General features: G+C 43.0%; 1 protein-coding gene across 1 annotated transcript; it reads right to left on the bottom strand.

The window, feature by feature from the left end:
- Positions 1–4794: 4794 nt before the first annotated feature.
- Positions 4795–15600, bottom strand: LOC136708513 (E3 ubiquitin-protein ligase TRIM35-like). The gene is made up of 7 exons (XM_066683119.1): positions 15202–15600; positions 11783–11878; positions 11466–11696; positions 11343–11365; positions 11139–11257; positions 7779–9479; positions 4795–5006 (listed from the first exon to the last, which is right to left on the bottom strand). Exons 1-6 carry the CDS (start codon positions 15598–15600, stop codon positions 9322–9324), a joined length of 1026 nt encoding a protein of 341 aa, XP_066539216.1. The 3' UTR covers positions 4795–5006; positions 7779–9321.
- Positions 15601–16642: the final 1042 nt, after the last annotated feature.

Below are 16642 nucleotides of genomic sequence, written 5' to 3'. Positions count from 1 at the left end.
TTTGAAGGACTGGCGCCCCCTCCAGTGTGTGTTCCCGCCTTGTACCCAGTGATTCCGGATAGACTCCAGACCCACCGCTGTCCTGAACTGGATAAGGCTCACAGAAAATGAATGAATCAATGAATTATAAAGGCCCTCACTTCACAGCCACTGCCAATCCTTATACAACACATTGACAGTGTAGTGCTGGAGTGGGAGAGGGGAGCAAGACTCATGTATGTCCTTGGTGTGATAAATGTAATCATCTAACAGCATGGATAGGGTTTTTACCCTGTGTATTAATGCTATTCTGATGCAAAGGCAGAACAGAAAGCACAGCAAAGCACGTCTCTGCTGTGCTGTCCCCATTCTGTCAAATGCCACTGGGAGGGTTACAGGTTTTTTCCAATCTGACCAATCCTGCTTTAGAGTGTTTTTAAGTTACAAAAGCCCATCTAATTAACATATTGTTGCCCTCCGATTAAAAACATGTATCTCCTTGTTTGTGGGTGATTAGTTTACTACATCATCTGAACACAGCAGCTGTCCTTCACATTGTGTGAACATATCATGATGAATGGACCAATAGAAACGCTCCAAAATTACTCTGAATTCAATCTTTTTACATTGACTTCCACTGAAAGTTTAAAAAGTTTTCCCTCCTGTAAAGTTACTGTTTTGGGTGATACATGTTTTTAATTGGACAACATTAATATAATCAAAGGTATTGTCCAGTTTACATCTGTTTTTCATGGGTGTTTTATACAATTTTAGCTTATTGTTATTATTTGCTAAAATGAACCGAGAGTGGAGAGCCGTGAGCCGCTGCGTCTGTGCGCGCCGCCATCGTCCGCTAATGTGCTGGAGTGTGTAATAAATAAAAACTAAATAAATAAAATAAATGCAACAACAAGAACAGTTATAAACACGGTCTTATCGCCATGTTTACCATTACCTTTACTTATTTTCACAGGCTGAGGTGAGGGAAGGCGGGTGGCAGGCACGTGTAAGAGCGGTGGAAATAGGTGTCTTATAGGGGGTGTTTTTAGCCAAGTTTGCTATATCTCTGCTTTTACAGTTCAGCATCAGGGGCCAGAAACTGCTGAAAGGTCTAGTCAGTGGTTATGGATAAGGAGAGCACAGACTAGTTTGGCAAATACACTGTAGAGCTGCAGTGCCTGAGTATCTTAGGTATGTGCAGAACAGGAGATGTGAGTAGGGTGCTGTGTTCTGTTATTGTGGTTGTTTTTGTGTATCACATAAAGTTCACATGGAACTGGTGGCACTGAGCATGCATTAACGGTGCCAGTGGCGGCTGGGTACAGTCGTAGTCACCAGGGAGGCCAGTGTGATTTACGGTTGTTGTTTGTAAAGGGTAAAGGACTGTAAAGCTTGGAGGGGGGTGGTCTGGGATGATAGACTTCACTTTTGACCCTTCTGAAGGTGTCATGGGCTTAATTCAGTGAAACACTGATGAGGGGAGGTGCCTGAATGACGACCCCTGTGAAGAGCTAGTGATACAGAGGCTGGTTTGGGTTCATGGGCTCGGCGTGATGAGTAACCGTAGTTGTTAAAGGAAGCTGGTTTCTGATCAGATCATAAACAGCCACAGCAGCCTTAGTGTTGAGGTGTAGGATTTAAACAATATGTGATATCAGAAATGTAGTGGCTGAAGGTATGAAGGGAGTGGGGTGAGCCCTTTGTGAAGCTTTAATGGACTGGAATAAGATATTTTACATTTACAATTACCCAGTTTCAAAATGAGTGACAGTTTGATTCTAGCCCTTGTACAGCTACCTGTAACTCAGGCATCACTCCCAGCACTAAGACAGCCCTTACCCAGCAGCTAGATAGAGCAACCATTATAGGGCAAGATATGGCCCACTTAGATGCCATGGAAAATAAATTAATAAATTGTGAAATGGTTAAATACAAAAATAAATGTTGACATGTTGAAAATGAAACATTCATTCTTTCATTCGTTGTCTGTAACCGCTTATCCACACACCCTGGAGGTGTGGCAGTCATTCACAGGGCGACACACACACTCACACACTCACACCTACAGACACTTTTGAACTGCTCCCTAGGCGCCGGGGATGACTGCCCGGCCGCTCTGAGTGTGTGTTCACTGCCACAGACGGGTTAAATGCGGAAGACACAAGTTGTTGTATGTTGTACAATGACAAATGATTTTACATTGTTACTGGAAACCCTTACAAAATTGTGGAACTGCATAATTGTGTAATACATATTTAACACAGTTGCTGACACTGTCCCGGATTTTCCAAATTATTTCAACACAAAATAACAATAATAAAATGTCAATAACAAAACACCACAAAAACACATACACACACACCTTACTGAGACTAAACACCACTACACACACACACACACACATGCTAACTAAACGCTACAACACACAAACAAACACACACACACCCGAACAAGGCTGAACACTACAAATACACACACACACACACACACACACACACACACACACACACACACTAACAAAACCAAACAATGAATTTGCACTGAAGGGGGTCTTCAAGACACGGAAGACACTTCCAGAACACATTTCCAGAAACTTGGCTCAATTTATCAAAACTCTAAATACAAACTCAAAAAGAGTTTATGACTTTGTCAAAAAGCCACAAATCTCTGGCAAAACACTGACACAACAAACTCTCAACACAACCATCACATGTGGAGATGTGTGCTTTCACTTAATGAGGCAGAGTTACAGGCTCAAATTTGGGAAGTTACACACCCGAATATGAGGGTGTGGACAATGTTTTTTTTTTCTCATTTTAGTTAAGTGTAGGTTTCTTTGTCCCAAAACAGCATTTACAATGCTACGTGTATCCTGTACGAGCAAAGTCTTCTACCAGTTGAGTTGTACAGGTGCAACATCAGTGACACGACGTTGGGAAGCAGGAAGTTGAATGTTGAAGCCAGTGTTTGTAGGCGACCAGTTTCCTAAATGATGCAGTGTGTGTCTTTAGAGATTTGTAAAACTGTGATTCAGTCTGGGCGGCACGGTGGCGCAGCAGGTAGGTGTCGCAGTCACACAGCTCCAGGGGCCTGGAGGTTGTGGGTTCGATTCACACTCCGGGTGACCCTCTGTGAGGAGTGTGGTGTGTTCTCTCTGTGTCTGCGTGGGTTTCCTCCGGGTGACTGTCTGTGAGGAGTGTGGTGTGTTCTCTCTGTGTCTGCGTGGGTTTCCTCCGGGTGACTGTCTGTGAGGAGTGTGGTGTGGTCTGCGTGGGTTTCCTCCGGGTGCTCTGGTTTCCTCCCACAGTCCAAAAACACACATTGGTAGATGGATTGGTGACTCAAAAAAAAAGTGTCCGTTGAAAAAAAGTGAAAACAAATGGAATTGTGCTTGGAGCTCAACAGTTCAGAGTCATGTGGCTGATACATGAATTTCACGTTTTCAGAATCGTGTGCACGGTCTTTGTGTGTGAAATGGAGATAAACTAATACAGTGTAATGACTTAATAAGGTGAAGGAATGAAACATTAATGCTAAGGAACAACTGAATAAAGTGTGAAACATATTTTTACCTTTTTTTTTTTTGTCACATTCTAATTCGGCTGTTCCCAGCGTCATTCACATGTTTGAAATTATTTTTAAGGGTTTTTAGCGGCAGAGCTCCATACGCAGTTGTACTCAGATTTTATTTCAATCATCTTCCCTTTTTGTTGCAAGACGAGCTTCTTCTCTTCTGTGAATGCTTACAGCAAGGTGTAGAATTAGCATGGACAGGGTGTGTCCTCACCAGTATCCAGCCATTACTGAATTGTCCCCACCAACAATTTGATCCCCTCCAAAAAAAATAAAAAATAAAAGTGTGATTGGCCGTGCTTTTCCCTGCCGTCATGTGAGTCTCTGTAGTTTGTTTGTGAGCAGCACCAAAACTGGAAGGAAAACTTTCCAGTCATAAGCGAGTGCTGTGCATTGTGGGTGACACATGGGGGTCAAAAGCGAGTGAGGATGGCAGCAAATAAGAACAAGGTGGACATAAGGAGCTGTTTTTTTTAAGAAACACTTAAAGGCGAGTTGGGTTGAGTAGGTGGGGGTAGATTCATAAGTCCCCACTGTTAGAAATTCGGCATTGAAGAGTCAGGAGACTGGAGTTCGGCGTTGACTGGAGTTTATCTACACACACACAGGACCATGTATGAGTACAGCTGGGTGATCTCAGTCTATCTCAGGACGATCTGAGGTTCAGAGGTTTCCTCACGTGCATGCAGAAAAGCACGGGCACAGCTTGGTCATCAGTTTGTCACCAGTTCAGTCTATAGCCAGTTCATTCTGTACCCAATCCAGTCTGTTCTCAGTCCAGTCCGGTCTCGATCCAGTCTTTAGAAGGGTCTAATATACATTGGTAGTGGGGGAAGGGAATTGGAGGAAGAAGAGGAGTTTGAGGAGGGGTAAAGGGGATGATGAAGATGATCAAAGAAAGAAAGAGATAAGAAAGAGGAGGGAAGGGTAAGAAGAGGTGTGAAAGGAGGGGTATGATGTAGGTGGGGGAATGATTGGTGGGAATGGGGGATGGGACGATGAGAGGGATAACAAAAGGTCACACAAAGATACCAAAAGACCATATAGTTTCAATTCCCCTTTGATTCCCCCTATAGGAGAATCACACAATTGTGTCATCATTACAGATATGATAACTGTACAGAGAATAGAACAGTGCCATGTCCATAATGTTATGTCCAAAGCCGGGTGGCAGATCTTTTGAAAGATTCTATCTGGTTATGGATATATCTTTAAAAGATATTGAATTCATAACATTTGGCTTCAACAGTGTGTTCCCTTCAGTCAGCTTTTCAGCTCCTCAGCTCTGTAAGATGTGTGCACAATGCCTTGAAGAACATCATTTGTTGAGAGATCATCTTAAAGTCTGGTTGAAGCCGTAGACACTCAGCTCTTCAGCCGCTGTAGTCTTGGTCAGAGGTGTGAAGATCATTCAGACCATACTGCACCAGGAGCACTGTCTGACTCTGGTTTATCTGTAACCAACACAAAAGAGATACTTCCACAGTAATCTGTCCACAGGTGAGAAGTTTATCTGCAATTAAGTTATACTCTGCCTCACCATGTGTCCCTCAGAGGGGGCTGGTGTAGTTACACAGTGTGTTGAAATCTTCACTAACGGGGGTGGCCACCACAGCCTAAAAACCATGGATCTTCCCTGAGGCTCTGTGCTTCACCCACCCCCTCTACAGCTTTCCCTAGCAGTACGTTCTGGGGCAAAGTTGATCTATTTACAGTAAGAAATGTTTCCTTACATTCATATGTAATAAACCCAGTTAAAAGATTCGAAAACAGCTTGCCATGTTGCTTCACCATGACCCTTTGACCAGTATTTATTTATGGCTACCTTCAGCCCTGCCTTTACTTTAACTCACGTTCCCCCTTTGGTGCAGACGCCAGGACCAAATGGAAACATTTGTTGCACTAAGGGAGTACAATATCACGTTACCCCAGTTAAGCAGATCGTATAGTGGTTGTGGAAATATCGGTGTAAGAATATTTTCGAGACCTAAGAAGGCCTTTGTAACGTCCAGAAAAACACAGAGAAACTCAAAGATCCAATTGCAAGACTTTTATTTAAGGCTAGGACTAAGTGAACAGCAGAGACGTGAACGGTCCAGACGGGTTTATTCCAGTAAGCGTAGTCAGGGAAAGCGTGGGTCACACCGGGGAGGCAGAGTCCAGAGATTATCCGAGGGGCTAGGCGAGAGACGAACAGAGGTCGAAACACCAGACGGCAGAGAAGACAAATTGACAGGTTCGCGAATCTCATGAAAGGGGCAATACTTCGCAAGGAAGAGAGAGGAAACTTAAAGGCTGCAAACGGGGTGTGGCTGATGAGGAGCAGGTGTAAGTAATTAATGCTCAGGTGAGTTGGAGCGCGAGTGGGTCGTAACAGCCTTAAATATATCCATTTATTCAGGTAACAATAGTTTATTAATATTAGACCTAAAAGGCAAATTCCTTCAAAAAGCTTTTCTTAATTATCATTTGCCTTAATTACAACAACCCAAAATATCTGAAAGGTGTGCTTGTAAATTAAATCAGTAAGTGCCCTTACATACGTATCAGGATTTCTCATTCTACATCATCAGGGAGTCATTAACAGGAAGGTCATTGACGGCATGTTTGTTGAGAAACATGGTGAACTCTTCATCTGTGTCCTCAAGTGATGTAAAGACTCTGGAAAGTTTATAGAACACAGATGATCTTAAGCTGTTGTTGGTCAGTCTGATGTCCCTGTGACTCCTAACAGAGTTCTGGACCTCAAAGACAACTGCTCTGTGACTCCAAGCATTATCTTAATCATCAGTGGCAGCTGCTGGTGTGAGGTTCCCTCAAAAGGAGCTCCTGCTGTGCTGCCCTGTGAAAAACCATTAAGATTCATGTTCACCCCCACACCCTTTCTGGAGTTATCTGCCTGCTTTCTGCGACTGACTCTTGCAAATTGGCCTTTGTTATGACAATGGCACTCCTCCTTCTGGCTAGGGAACTTCTTACTGGAACCCGAGTCAGAACTCTTTTCTGTATGGAATGTATGGAAGCACATGGCCTGGTTCTAAGTCAAGGTCCAGCCTGTCAAGTTCACTTTTAATTTTTACCCCATTGAACATTACGCCAGTTAGGAAGTGATGTCACCAGGGCCGGTCTAAGATCTGGTCTCAATGATTCTACCAGCTGTGTAAAATGAGGACCTTCAGTTGTATCATCAATGTTGCCACTGTTGTATATGTCTACACCTGAGTGACACAAGAAAACTCTTTCAAACCTTTCACAGAAATCTGCAGCTGATTCTCCCTTTTCTGCCTGCACTTAGTTATTTGGCCCCAGTGAGTAGTTTTGCGGCATTTGTGGCTAATCCAGTCACTGAAAGCTTTCCGGCCTTTTTCAATGTTCTGGCCTTTGTCACTCAAACCATTCGACACCTTTTTAGCAAGATGTCTGCTGTCTGTTAAGTTGAGGACGTGGCTCGCTACGGCCACAGCATTACTGGGGTCCCGAGAGAGTACAGCACTCTGTTTTTCTGCATGAGATCTATTAATTCAAGTAGTGGGGGAAGGCAATTGGAGGAAGAAGAGGCGTTTGAGGAGGGGTAAAGGGGATTATGAAGATGGCCAAAGAAAGAGGAAGGAAGGGTAAGAGGAGGTGTGAAAGGAGGAGTATGATGTAGGTGAGGGAATGATTGGTGGGAATGGGGGATGGGACGATGAGAGGGATAACAAAAGGTCACAAAAAGACACGAAAAGACCATATCATTTGTTTAACTAATTAACTTTTGAGAGGGTTCACCATGGAGTTTACCATCAGATGGCACCAGATTCCATGGTGTTTCACTTATTACAGCTTTTCTCAGTTGTTTGCACACAATGACCCCCAGAACATGTAACTTACAGAGCCAGAGGAATGAGGGAAAGAGAATCCTGTATTTGTTACTGTGTATTTGTGTGTTCTGAGTATAAAACAATATCCTAATTTATTTTACAACACACTTATGTCTGTACCGTCTGTAGCAAGTGTAACACTGAACCAAAAACAGGCCTAAGTCATTAAACTGAATGGAGAATGTGTGATGGTTTGTGTGTATCATCTGAAAACAAAATACCATTTTGAGAAGAGATAGCATTGTTTTAAATGTAAAGTTTAATTTTGCAGGAGAATTGAGGGGTTTTTAAGTCCATTGTGTGTGTGTGTGTGTTTGTGTGTGTGTGTGTGTGTGTGTGTGTTTTGGCAGATCAAGCTTGACACACCTATTGGGAGATACAGATTCCTTCATCTTCCTTTTTTCATCAGTTTCTGAAATCTTCTAAAGGACAGTTGCGCAGGAGGAGGTCTCAGTTTTGGACTGGAGTGAGAATCTCAGTGGAATCTCTAACTCTGACAGGTGCAAGATCAGACACATATTGGAAACATCATCAGCAGAAGGGACTCAAGCTGGATCCAGAGGATGTGAGCGCTGTAGTGCAGATGTCTACACTATACAACTAACAAGCACTAATCAGATTCAGTTCTCAGTTTATTTGTCTGCAACCACAGTTTACATCTGTTACCTACCCTCAGTAAGAACTGTATTCATCTAAAACACACAGACCATGGAAGTTTCAACCCTTGTCTGCCATTAAAACTCACTTCAGTCATCAGGACTGGAGAAGGGCTACAGACAACGAATGAATGAATGTTATCCGTTTGTTTGCTTCCTTCATTTGTGGCTGTTATTGTGTGTCATACATTGCAACAGGGGTTGTAATAACTTTGTGATTGGACAGAGGGCAGCATCAATGACCGAACCACCAATAGAACTCAGCTCCAGAATGGACCTCAAAGAAGAAGAATGTACTAGCTGTAGCGCTACTTTCAGAGACACCAGTGCTTCAGTTCAACGTGTTACCTTAATCCTTAACTGGTCATTTTACAATTTTAGTACAATAAAAATTACAGCTAGCTCCTTTAAAATGTACTTGAACACATCAACTGATTGTTTTCTTGAAATGTTTGCAGAATCATCTCCAACTGAAATGATTCACTAACAGACAGAATCATCTCCAACTGAACTGATTCACTAACAGACAGAATCATCTCCAACTGAACTGATTCGCTCACAGACAGAATCATCTCCAAATGAACTGATTCGCTCACAGACAGAATCATCTCCAACTGAACTGATTCGCTCACAGACAGAATCATCTCCAACTGAACTGCTTCACTCACAGACAGAATCATCTCCAACTGAACTGATTCACTCACAGACAGAATCATCTCCAACTGAACTGGTTCGCTCACAGACCGAATCATCTCCAACTGAACTGGTTCACTCACAAACAGAATCATCTCTAACTGAACTGATTCACTCACAGAAAGATTCATCTCCAACTGAACTGATTTACTCACAGACAGAATCATCTCCAACTGAACTGATTCACTCACAGAAAGATTCATCTCTAACTGAACTGGTTCGCTCACACACTCTACTTCTGGAGTGTGCAATTTCAGCATCCCCGACTGCTGGAGCTGCTGTTTCCCACTGCGTCTCACACTTGTCAGATCATTAGGTACTGTGAGCCTTGAATGAGCAGTGTTGAGGTCCAGAGTCACAGGAGCTGAAGAGAGACATACAAATATAATTTAGACCTCTACATTCACATACATTCATTCATTCATTGGGCAGCAGTGGGTCCGGAGCCTACCTGGAATCATTGGGCGCAAACCACCTACCAACATATGTTTTTGGAGCGTGGGAGGAAACCGGAGCACCCGGTTTCACTCACAGACAGAATCATCTCTAACTGAACTGATTTACTCACACACTCTACTTCTGGAGTGTGCAATTTCAGCATCCCAGCAGTGTGTCCCCGACTGCTGGAGCTGCTGTTTCCCACTGCGTCTCACACTTGTCAGATCATCAGGTACTGTGAGCCTTGAATGAGCAGTGTTGAGGTCCAGAGTCACAGGAGCTGAAGAGAGACATACAAATATAATTTAGACCTCTACATTCACATACATTCATTCATTCATTGGGCGGCAGTGGGTCCGGAGCCTACCTGGAATCATTGGGCGCAAACCACCTACCACACTCCTCACAGACAGTCACCCGGAGGAAACCCACGCAGACACAGGGAGAACACACCACACTCCTCACAGACAGTCACCCGGAGGAAACCCACGCAGACACAGGGAGAACACACCACACTCCTCACAGACAGTCACCCGGAGGAAACCCACGCAGACACAGGGAGAACACACCACAATCCTCACAGACAGTCACCCGGAGGAAACCCACGCAGACACAGGGAGAACACACCACACTCCTCACAGACAGTCACCCGGAGGAAACCCACGCAGACCGGGGATGGCTGCCCGTCGCTCTGAATGTGTGTTCACAGCCATTAATGCACTAGTGTGTGTGTGTTTGTTTGATGGGTTAAATGCGGAACACACATTGCATTGTACATTGTACAATGACAAATAATTGCACATTATTGTATTTTATTATTATTTTTTAGTTGACCATAACCAGCAATGTGATTGGCTCTTATTCCTAGAGGGTGGGACTTTATCCATTAACAGCAAGCTGATTGGCTCTTTATGCTGAAGAAGCGGAATTCATCGTTATGAGAAATTCAACCTGTAATCGTCCCCTTCTCATTAAAGTTTCTGGTTTTAACTCACACAACACCGTCGTCCCGAAAGTGTGTCATTCTGCCCTGTGTGTGTCACTCAGTGGAGCCACGGCACTTATCATAATGCACAGATCTGATTGGCTGAGGAGCCTCACGTGTGATATGCAGAAACACATGTTATTGGTCTGTGAGTTTCCTGGAGCGCTAAACCTGCACCGTAACGACTAGAAGAGTCACACCACTTCAAACACACACTCTGTTCACAGTTAAACAGCTCTGAACAATTTATCAGCTACAGGTCCAGGTCCGGATCGGACAGAGTCTTGGTCTGGACCTGGACTGTGATCTGCCTATTCGTGACCCCTGGTTACGACATCTAGAAAAATGATTGTTTGGAGAAGAAAAAGTGAGTCGTGTTTCATGGCAAGAGTAAAGCCTCCTGAGACCATCTGTGTGTGGGGTTGCTTCTCATCCAGGGGAAGGGGCTTAATCACAACTCTGCCTAGGATCACTGCCATGAATTACGGATAATATCAACACATCCTCCAAGAGCAACTTCTCCCAAGGATCCAGGAGAAATATGGTGTTGAACAATGCTTTTTCCAGCATGATGGACCACCATGTCACAAGGCAAAAATGATAAATTGACTGATTGAAAAACATTGACATTTTAATTCTACGGCCAGGAAACTACACAGATCTCAATCCCTTTAGGAACCTGTTATCAATCTTTAAAAAAGCTAGTGGACAAACAAAACACAGACATTGTGATCAATTCCCAGCACTGATCAGGCACGAATGGCTTGCCATCAGTTTGGATTTGACTCAGAAGCTGATATCCAGCATGCCACAATAATCAACCCTGTGTATATGAGTCTTTACATAAGTGTGATGTATTTGTCAAGTAAAAAAAAGGCGAGGAAAAAATCATACACACACACACCCACAAATGTATTTACACACACACACACAGTTAGAGAGACAGAGACTCACTATAGTGGATGATCTCCTGCATCTTCTTCCAGACGGTGAACTTCAGGTTGCTCAGGTGGTTGCTCACATGGAGCAGTGCTCCTGAAAGCCTCTCTGGATCCTGCAGTGTGCACTGAGCTCTGGAAGAACATTCAGGAGTCAGTGCTGCTGTGGCTTTGAGTTCAGAACCACAGAAAAGAGAGAGACAGGAGACACAGCACTCACCTCTCCAGAGTGGACTTGTACTTCTGTAAAACAATGAGGCCAGTGTGGGTCACTGGGGTCATTTTAATCAGAAAGAAATAGAGAATAATGTCTGTGGACAAACCCTGACTGAAGTGTCCTCACCTGTAAGAAGGAGACGTCCTCAGCGCTCATCTGCTCTTCTACGGCTCTGACTGTGTCCGAAAGGGACGAGATCTCTCTGATGATCTTCTCGATCCTCTCCTTCATCCTCTGACTCTTCTGCTCCACTTCCTCCCTCAGTGCAGCGATCCTGGCTGCCTCTTCATCTCGGAGAAACTGGTGGAGCTCCTCAAACTCCTCCTTAATCTGCCTCTCTGTGAGCCGAGCCTGAGTCTGGAGTCAAGGAGGAGATGGAGTGAGAGAGGATTGATGATGTGATGATGTTGACCATCGTAATCTCTGTAGTGTTTCATTCTCACCTTTATGTGTTCTGCAGTCTGATCCCAGTTCAGTTTACACTCTTTAAACAGCTCCAGTTTCTTCTGCAGGGACTTGAGTGTAGACTTGAGTTTCTCCTGAAATAAATCAACACACACCGGATGAAGACAGGATTTAATTTCACTGAGAGGGAGTCAGTCACTGTTCACTAAGAGAACTTCACTGTGCAGAGTTCACTGTGTGATCTGAAAGATATCATGTGTCAGACATTCCTTTGCTCTTTCACACCTGTTCATTTACACATATGTATATTATATTATGTTATTGACGTGTATCAGAATGACCAGCTTTAGCAAAATAAAAGACCAGGTCAGTTCTTTTACTGAGGAACTGCTTTAAATACCAAGGAAAATTTAAAAGAAAAGTAAAGAAAGTTTTCACAACAAACTTACCATGACTTTAAAATAACTTTGAAAATTCAAACGTTTCTAACAGAGGAGTTTATGTCAAAACTGAGGAATAAACACTGTCACAATGACATGGAGAATAACACCTGGGTCATTCACTGCGATTAATCCTTCAAATTGAAGCTTCCGTGGTTCCAAGGACACAGAACTGTTCATTTTAAACAGAGAAGTTCTCAATGCAGTTACTGAGTGAAGGTGTTGTGGTTGATTCCAATAGTTTTAACAGAAATAAGTCCATTTCAAAGCAGGACGTGTAAATGATTATATATTATGTAAATAAATATATACGATTTATTTTGGTTTCTAAGCTCCAGGTTTGGGTCTCAAACTAAAGACGGAGTTTATGTGAGTGTCATGACTTTATTATCATGCTCTAGTAGTGGAAAATGACAGTAGCTGGGTTTCCATCTAAACATTTTGCTAATGTTTTGTCTTGATTTGTCTTGCTTACATCCACAACACTGTAATAAATTAAGCAAATTAATTTCATAGTAAACAGGCTCCTGATTATGATCATGACTGGTATTTAAACAACTGAGATTTGATTTGAGTGGGTTTCTGCTTTGATCAGAGTCACTTTGTACCTCTGTTTATATCAAAAACACACTTTATATCAAAAAGGTTGATTTACTATTTATTTGGGATTCAGTGTGGTTTCTGTCGTAGAAAACACTTTCTTAATATTTTTGACAGGAAAATAAGTAAATGCCTTGTGAATATTTTGCGCAGCACTTAATGTGTGTACTATCTACACATGCTCTAAAATAAAAAGCTGATATGAAAAAAGAGCTGTTCTAAAGAGTGGAGGAGAGAAGAGGGAGAAGTCTGTTGTTGCTCAGTCCAAGTCTCTGGTGCAGAGTTTTCTGACGGTGAGTGTCAATTCAAAAGTAAAGAAGAATATGTTAATTGATGCCTGTTACAATTTTTAAGTAACAAAATTGAAAAGCCACTGACAAACTAACACAACACAAAACGTAAGGAAGCGTGTGTTTGGTGGAGTATTTCTTTGTTGTAACAGTGCTTCTTGGTAATAAATCTTACACCGTTGGAGCCTGTTCATTTCTCTTTTAAATGGTGCCACATTTGTAAGGAGCGTGTGTTTGTGGGAGGAGCAGTGGAGCTGAGTGTGTGGGTTGCACCCATTAAAAATGTGTCAAATCCTCTCTGCCAAAGACAGTTTATTCTGTGTGATGGTGTGGGGCGGCACCTCCCTCACTGGAAAAACGAGGCTTGTCATCATTGGAGGCTTCTCAGTGCAGAGAGAGAGAAAGAGAGAGAGAGAGAGAAACCCTGTAACCAGCGGCGCTCTCATACCTCCACAGTCTGAGACCGAACTCCATCCTCCAAACACTCGCCCCACAGAGCGTTGTTTATCAGAGACTACCTCCAGACTGTGGGAGTGGAGAGGAGGGAACGACCTGCCAGCTCCTGAACTCAACCCCACTGAACACTTGTGGGATCCGCTTGGACGTGCTGTTGGTGCCAGAGCGACCCGCACAACCACGGCGGCTGACTCCAGATAAATGCTGGTTGAAGAAAGGGATGCCGTCCCACAGCGGTGTGAGACCAGGCTGGTGACCAGCGTGAGGAGGAGGTGGAGGCTGTTGTGGCTGTGTGTGGTTCGTTTGTTAAATTTCCAATATGTTCTCGTTTCTTCAAACTTCAATCATCCAGTCACCACACACCAAACGAGTCAATGGCAGAATAAACTGTGTGTCAGAGGATTTGGCAAATTTTTCCTGGGCGTGACCCACACACTCAGCTCCACTGCTCCTCCCACAAACACATGCTCCTTACAAATGTGGCACCATTTAAAAGAGAAATGAACAGGCTCCAACGGTGTAAGATTTATTACCAAGAAGCACTGTTACAACAAAGAAATAATCTTCAAACACACATTTCCTTACTTTTTGTGCTATGTTTAGTTGAAATAGCTTCATGAAGCAGAGGAAACCTGATTATATATTCATCCATTCATTTATTGTCTGAAGGAAACCTGATTATTGATGAAGGTAAAGTGCTGAAAAAGACAGTTAAAATGCTCATGCATTAAACAATGCAGTATTTAGGGGCAAACTGAACTGATGTTTATGTTCTTTCCTGACGTTATAGCTATATATTTCACAGACACCTGTATATAATCAGCTAATAGTTGTTCACAACTAGGTTTGTTTTTCTACCTGTAGATGGATATTCAAACATATTTTTGGAAATGCAGCAGTTCCTTGTGGCTTTGCTCAATCTGTACCTCGTCAAATAAATTTGGCGCTACGAAGCATTTAGCCCCTAGGTTAAAGCTTAGCCCCTAATCAATCATCTCTAGTGACGGTCTCTCTGCATTGTGTCCACGTGCCACTGCAGCATGTTTCCAAAAGTTGTCTTATTCCTACAAAGAAAATGTTGATATATGCGATGTTTGGCATAAAAATGTGTTTGTATTTAAGAACAGACTTGAGAAGATCCTCTGAATATCATGACTTATAACACTGTACACTACTGTTTTACTGTAGGCTACTTTTGTTTAACAGTTCAGTTCAGTTCAGTGAAACCCAGTTTTTAGCTTAAATCTGTAATGTTTCAAGAGTAGAATAACTCACATTACCCAACATTCATTTATTCATTCATTATCTGTAACCGCTTATCCAGTTCAGGGTTGCGGTACCTTTTCCAACACAAAGTATTAAAATGTTTATAATAATAATAATAATAATAAATGGCATTTTAAAGCTCTTTTCAGTAATCCATAGACGCTGTTTACAATGAGATGAACACATAAAGACAATAATATCCGACAATCAAACAAAAGAAAAGGAAGAAATAGCGCTACGAAACACATAATGCTACAAAACAGGAACAAGACTAAAAACATGAGCTAGTCAAAAACAGAGAGATTAAATGCAGCCACAAACAGGAGTGTATTAAGATTGGATTTGAAAAGCGATAGAGATCTTGACTGTTGAGGGAGTTCCAGAGGCGCGGGGCAGTGAGTTTACCTTGCCATCTGTAAGAGCTTCATCCACGGGGCAGAGCTTGTGGTCGGTGTGTTTCCTTGAAGTCTGACACCCCACACACACCAGCTTCAGATCGTCCAAACAGAAGAGTTTGAGTTTCTCACTGTGCAGACTGCAGAGTGTTTCAGACCCTGCTGCAGCTCTCTGACTTCTCTCCTGTAAATAACTCTCACACAGGTTCTTTAAAGCCAAGTTTATATTAGAATCAACTGAAGACATTCTTCTGCAAACTGGACACTCTCTGGACTCTTTGGTTTCCCAGAACCTCTGCAGACAGACTTTACACACACTGTGACTGCAGCTCAGAACGACAGGATCCTTGAAGATATCACAGCACACAGGACACGAGAGATCCTCCTCTGAAAAAGATCTGGAAGCCATTTTATTTACCCTTCATTCTTTCCTGTGAGAATTCTTTCACTTTCAGTTCTGTGGAAGTAACCCCGAAGAGTTCATATAAAACAAGACTGAGCACACTCCAGTCTGTCTGTACAGGACGAGAGACGTCTCACACTCAGCACTGTCTCAGTAGGAAGAGCTTCACACAAGGAACAGCCTACTGCTTACATTGGTATCAGACACAGCAGGAAACAGGAGTGTAATTTCAGACTCCTGCAGATGCCACTGAATGTAGTTGTCCAGGGTATGAGTACCTTTCAGAAAGTGTGGGGATTCATACACTGAAGAAAAACACTTTCATTTTTGCTCCCATTTTCCATGAGTTCACCTCACAGATGTTTTCTATGAGACGTTTTCTATGTTCACAAAAGGCCGTTTTCTCTCAGATATTGTTTACAGATTTGTCTAAATCTGTGTTAGTGAGCACTTCTCCTTTGCCGAGGAAATCCATCCACCTCACAGATGTGGCAGATCAAGATGCTGATTAGACAGTGTGATTATTGCACAGGTGTTCCTTAGACTGGCCATAATAAAAGGACACTGTAGAATGTGCAGTTTACTTTGACTATATTTGGGGGTCTGGGGGGGTTCAGGGGTCAGAAAACCAGTCAGAAGCTGTGTGAGCATCATTTGCCTCACGCAGTGCAACACATCTCTTTTGTATAGAGTTGATCAGGTTGTAGACTGTGGCCTGAGGAATGTTGGTCCACACTTCGATGACTGTGCGAAGATCATGCTGCAACATGAGGAGATGGTCGTGGACGAATGGCACAACAATGGGCCTCAGGATCTTGACACAGTGTCTCTGTGCCTTCAAAATGCCATCAATAAAATCACCATGTGTTCATTGCCCATAACATACGCCTCCCCTACCATCACGCCACTGCCACCATGGGCCACTCAAATTCACAACATTGACATCAGAAAACCGCTCACCCATATGACGCCAGTCTGCCATCTGCCCTAAACCGGGGTTTAACCGTGAAGAGAAAACCTCTCAAACATGCCCAATTCCATAGAATGT

Source organism: Hoplias malabaricus, chromosome 10 (assembly GCF_029633855.1).
Source record: "Hoplias malabaricus isolate fHopMal1 chromosome 10, fHopMal1.hap1, whole genome shotgun sequence".
In the NCBI taxonomy this organism is placed as follows: domain Eukaryota; kingdom Metazoa; phylum Chordata; class Actinopteri; order Characiformes; family Erythrinidae; genus Hoplias; species Hoplias malabaricus.
Note: the sequence above shows the minus strand (reverse complement) of the source record. Positions and strands in the feature narration are given on the sequence as shown.

Bases quoted from the DNA above. Each gene is read 5' to 3' on its own strand.
- LOC136708513 (XM_066683119.1), bottom strand. From the start codon at position 15,600: ATGGCTTCCAGATCTTTTTCAGAGGAGGATCTCTCGTGTCCTGTGTGC. The intron at 11,258-11,342 runs GTGAGTGCTGTG...ATGTTCTTCCAG, and splicing joins TACAAGTCCACTCTGGAGAG to AGCTCAGTGCACACTGCAGG. The intron at 9,480-11,138 runs GTGAGTCTCTGT...GTCTCTCTTCAG, and splicing joins GCAGGAGATCATCCACTATA to CTCCTGTGACTCTGGACCTC.